Source organism: Sinocyclocheilus anshuiensis, unplaced genomic scaffold (assembly GCF_001515605.1).
Source record: "Sinocyclocheilus anshuiensis isolate Anshui unplaced genomic scaffold, SAMN03320099.WGS_v1.1 scaffold87, whole genome shotgun sequence".
NCBI lineage: Eukaryota > Metazoa > Chordata > Actinopteri > Cypriniformes > Cyprinidae > Sinocyclocheilus > Sinocyclocheilus anshuiensis.
In genome coordinates this window covers 307,274-312,483 of record NW_015549609.1, presented here as the reverse complement: position 1 = coordinate 312,483, position 5,210 = coordinate 307,274, and the positions used below count along the sequence as shown (strand labels likewise).

At 33.5% G+C, this 5,210-nt stretch overlaps 1 protein-coding gene across 1 annotated transcript in view; it reads right to left on the bottom strand.

Moving 5' to 3' along the window:
* Positions 1-5,210, bottom strand: part of LOC107659122 (adhesion G protein-coupled receptor A3) — a 51,375-nt gene that overhangs the window by 23,555 nt on the left and 22,610 nt on the right. Inside the window, exon 3 of the mRNA XM_016447951.1 lies at positions 1,671-1,742. Within this exon, the coding sequence (XP_016303437.1) occupies positions 1,671-1,742 (72 nt within the window). The remainder of the gene's footprint in view (positions 1-1,670; positions 1,743-5,210) is intronic.

The following is a 5,210-nucleotide window of genomic DNA, read 5'->3' as shown; positions in this document are numbered from 1 at the left end:
ACGTCATACACCTTGATGTAAAAAATAAATAAATAAATGACACAAAGTTTAAATAAATTAAAAATCAGCAAACAATGTGGAACCAATTAAATAAGAAACGAATGTTTAAAAAAAACTTCCAAAATCACCTTAGATAAATGGCAAAAGTCAACAGGCTTTTCAAAATCCAAAATATTGCCAAACAGGCGCTTTTGCATCTCGTTTCGAAACTAAATCATCCGCCATCGTCTTGTCTGTCTCACCTCACTCTTCTTGTCAGTCAGCTCGACTCACTCTCCTCACTGGATAAATTAAATCTGATCTGTGATGCGACTGTCGTTCGGCACGCTGCATTGAGCAGCCGCGTTCAGTTTTTAATCGTAGTGTCTGTTCTTTTACTGAACTAAATTAATTTTATTACTATAAAAAATTAAAACGACGGTGGGGGTCGGTGACGCGGTGGGCAAGTGACGTAACCGGTGTTGCGGCTTAACGGTATTCACCGTCAGCACCGTCTATCGCGGCAAGCCTAATTCTGGTCCCATTTATTCAAGTGGGATGCATTAACATATTAAACTAAAAAGCCTCATTACAAAGAGTTTATGTTTTCAATCTGTCCTGTACACCCTTGACATCACATCTGTTGATCTGGTGAAATCTGTTGAGTTTCAGCTGCTGTCTTAATTGAAATGACTGGATCAGTTCTAATCTTCACCTTCAGCAGGTGAAGACGACGCTCACTGTTAATCCAGCAGCTGTCCCTGCGCTCGTGCGACGTCATCGTTAACACACTCATCATATAACAACACCTGTTACGAGCTTTAGCATTCTGTGAAGGGTAATCAGGCTAATGAGTCTCAGCCAAACACCACCAATGACTTTTGTGTTCTCATCATCGCAATCTAATATGAATATCAGCAGATAAACAGACAGACAGACGGATGGACTGATAAGTGGACAGATTAGTATAAAGTGTGTGAAATGTGTATTGCTGGATTCATTTTACACTAAAAGAATGTGAATTTTTGTTGTTATGAATGTGCCTTACAATACTTATAAACAGTGTTGGGCGTAACACATTACAAGTAACGTGAGTTACGTAATCAGATTACTTTTTTCAAGTAACTAGTAAAGTAACAAATTACTTTAAATAAGTAACACCAGTTACTTTGTTTTCCCATTTACTGACTGACAGCTCTTCTGTTCTTAGATTACTCTAGATTAAATGTGAAGATGCATTTACTCAAATGCAAACTCAGAATATGACGCAAACCAGCAATTAAATGTTAAATAGCACAAATATCCTTTATGTATTTAATCCCATTTCTGTCTTTGCTGCTAACCTCCGATGATCCAATTCGACCATACTAATAAGTAAAACTTGTGAAAGGGCTTTTACATTTGACAAAAATATATTTTTTTAATATTAAAAACAAACAAGCAAGCCCAGCCCAGATGAGAAAAAGTAACGCAAAAGTAACGCGATGCATTACTTTCCATAAAAAGTAACTAAGTAACTAACTAAGTAAAAAAGTAATTAGTTACTTTTTAGGGAGTAACGCAATATTGCAATGCATTACTTTCAAAAGTAACTTTCCCCAACACTTGTTTATAAATAACCTACATTAACGGTATTTTAAAGAATTCTCCATTTCAAGTTCATATAGTAGAAAAAAAAAATCATGACTTACAGTTTAACAAGGTTTGTGAGGCCTTTGAAGACGTCCACATGGAGGCAGCCGATCAGGTTTTTGGACAAGTCTCTGCAAGATAAAAAAAAAAAAGATAAGAGAAAGTGTTGTGTAAACTCATACAGGCACTGTTATTTAATATTTAAGAGTTCGAGTTTGCCGGAAAAGGGTGGTTTGGGGTACGGTTCGCTTCTGATGTGAACGCAAACGTACTAAATCACAGAAGTGAACCACTATTAATGACGTATGAATTGGTCAAACTGTGTATTTATGTTTACACATTTTCTAACTAACTAAAACCGCTAATACACACAAACTACATACAATTTGCAACATATTTAGTCTAAATATAGCCTTCACACCTCAGGAGGAAACTGACGACAGATCTATCAAATTTAATATAATAATCTAACAATATTATTATTACTATAATTGTTTTGTTTTTTTGGCCGTTGAGATGTAAATGACACCATAACTGATTCCACTCTGGTCTTGAACGGTGTTATTTTCGTATTATTTATGTACAGTATTTATAGATATTTTGAATTTGCTTTTATTTTTTATTTTCCGAAATAATTTTTCAGTTCAAAATTGAAATTTTAGTAACTTTGTTATATGCTTTTGCCATTTTCCTTAGCGGATTTTAATATTTCTAATTAGCTTTAATTGATATTTATTTCAGTTTTATTTATTTAGTAAAAAGTTTAGTAAAAATTTAGTCATTTTAATACTTCAAACTTATTTTATTTCAATTAGTTGCCAAGGCAACATTTCTCATTTTTAATTGAGGTTTTTTAAGCTTAAGATTTTCATCTATTAGTTGTATTTTATTTCAGATTTATTTCAATTAATTACACCAATAAACAATACATTTATACTAGGTTTGGTTTAAAACAACACGTGTCTTGACAGAGTAAAACCGCATCCATACAGCCATGTATAACTGCCTTTATTAAAGGGGTCATATGATGCGATTTCAAATTTTCCTTTCTCTTTGGAGTGTTACAAGCTCTTGGTGCATAAAGAAGATCTGTAAAGTTGCAAAGACTAAAGTCTCAAATCCAAAGAGATATTCTTTATAAAAGTTAATTGTCAGCCACACCTACCTAAAACGGCTCGTTCTAACACGCCCCCACATATCTACCTCACGATGTGGGAAGATTTGCATAACGCCGCCCAAATGTTCACGGGAAAATAATGTGTTTTTTGAACTTTAAACCGCATAAACACATTTCATTACACCAAATACACAAAATAATGTTCTTTTTAGCAGCATCATATGACCCCTTTAAGCAAAACATCTCTTATAAAAACAGGAGACACACTTCACCAAACAACAGTTAGGAAATGATCTCATCCTGCCTGTATTTTTTCAATATTGACAGCCAAACTACCATTGCATCCTAGACAAAACATAATTATTCCTGTCAATCTAGCAGTCGTTCCAGTCTTCTTCATACAGGACACAACATGTTTTTATGTCTCAACATGTCTCTAAACCCCATCTAATCACTCGCTTTCATGTCAAGCCACATGTTAAAAAAGACAGCACTATGATTTATAAAAAGCTTCATTCCAACATTCAAAAGCACATAAATGTGCGGTTGAGAAGTGCATGGATATGAATATAGAATGACAATAAAGAAGAAAAATAGTGAGAATAAAAAAGCATAAATGGTTTGAAATGTGAATTTAATGGTGAGTCCCATACTGTGGTTTTATCATTACCATAATACAAACCCTTTGTATGAACATGTATTTGACTCATGTGACTCACAATGGAAATGGAAGTGGCTGTCATACCAGAGAGCTTAACAACAGCAGGAATGTGTGGCTCGCATTTTTGATAAAGCCCTTGCATGAATGGTTATTATTCATCGTCTAAATCATTATTTGTTGTGTAAAAGGTGAATGGTGGTCCTTTTCCCTTCTATTCCCTTATTGCTTACTTCTATCCCTTACTAATGGGCGACATGTTACATGATCCTTTAGAAATCATTCTAATTTGATGATTTGCTGCTAATTTATTATTGGGGTTCAGTTATTAATAATGGTTCTTATTATTATCAATGTTAAAAACAGTTGGATTCTCAGGATTCTTTGATGAACAAAATTCAAAAGAACAGCATTTATTTGTAACATTACAATTGTTTTTACTGTCACTCTTGATCAATTTAAAGCAAATTTGCTGAAAAAAAAAACATTAATTTCTATTAAGAATAAACACATACACACCACAAACATTATGGTTTCTAAAATTTGCTGAAAAAAAAAACATTAATTTCTATTAAGAATAAACACACACACCACAAACATTATGGTTTCTGCATAAACATTAAGTAGCACGATTGATTTCTGAAGGATCGTGTGACACTGAAGACTGGAGTAATGATGCTGAACTCTGCTTTACAAAACAGGAATAAATTACATTTTTAAAATGTATTCAAATAAAAACAGTTATTTTAAATTGCAAACAATATCAGTGTTTTACTGTATTTTTGAGCACATAAATGCAGCCTCGGTGAGCATAAGAGACTTCATTCAAAACACTTAAAAATCATAATGTTTCCAAAATTTTGAGAAGTACAGTATGATCGGGTAAAAAGTATTGGGATGTAACAACTAATCAATAAAACTGATAATTTATATTTAAAATAATAAACAACTGAAGAAATTCACGAAGAGATATCAAAAAATTAGATACTTAAACAGGAACAGACAGCTGAAGACAATTTTTTTTACAAGTATGTTTTGTATGTAACCTCGTATAAAAATAATCTAAATAATATAATATTTATTGTTTAATATTTTAAATAATATAAATTATTTCTCTTTTTAAAGATTAAACCCTGACATTTAATTGTTGCAGTTATGAACATAATTATTTTAAAGTTTAATAAAGTATGAATAATGCTCAATCATGATCACATAATACCATCTTCTAGATAATACATTAAGATATTATCATCTCTCACACAATCATCTTCTCAAGCTAATAACTAATGAATGCATTTTGGTAATTAGCATCAGCAATTTCTTTTAAAGTTCAGGACACTTTGACATTTTCTCTATAAAACTGTGCTCTAAAACTGTGAAAATTCATCTTGTCCACTCTCTCTCAAAAGTTTGGACGACAGCGATTATTTTTCAGGGGAGCCGCATACTTCTCCATTTAGCCAGCCAAAGAGAAGTTTATATTGGCAAGGAGTGAGTCATATTACATGGCCGCGCCATACACGCGAACCCTCACAGGAGAACGTATATAACCGACCGCTCGCCATATATGCACTCCGCTTACTTCACTACACACAAAACACAGAACAAACTATCCTTTCTTTCTCCAAGTCTCAACAGTAGTCGATAGCATCAGTCACGCTGTGCAGAGTGCTGTCTGGACAGTGTCCATCTGGAGTGAAGAACAGCAGAAAGATTAAGTCTTTTTTCTGTGGCTGCACACACCCAACGGTGAAGCTGTTTTCACTTGAATCAGAGCATTTCCGCAACAGAGGTGTCAACCAGTGCTATTTCAGTACTACTTCT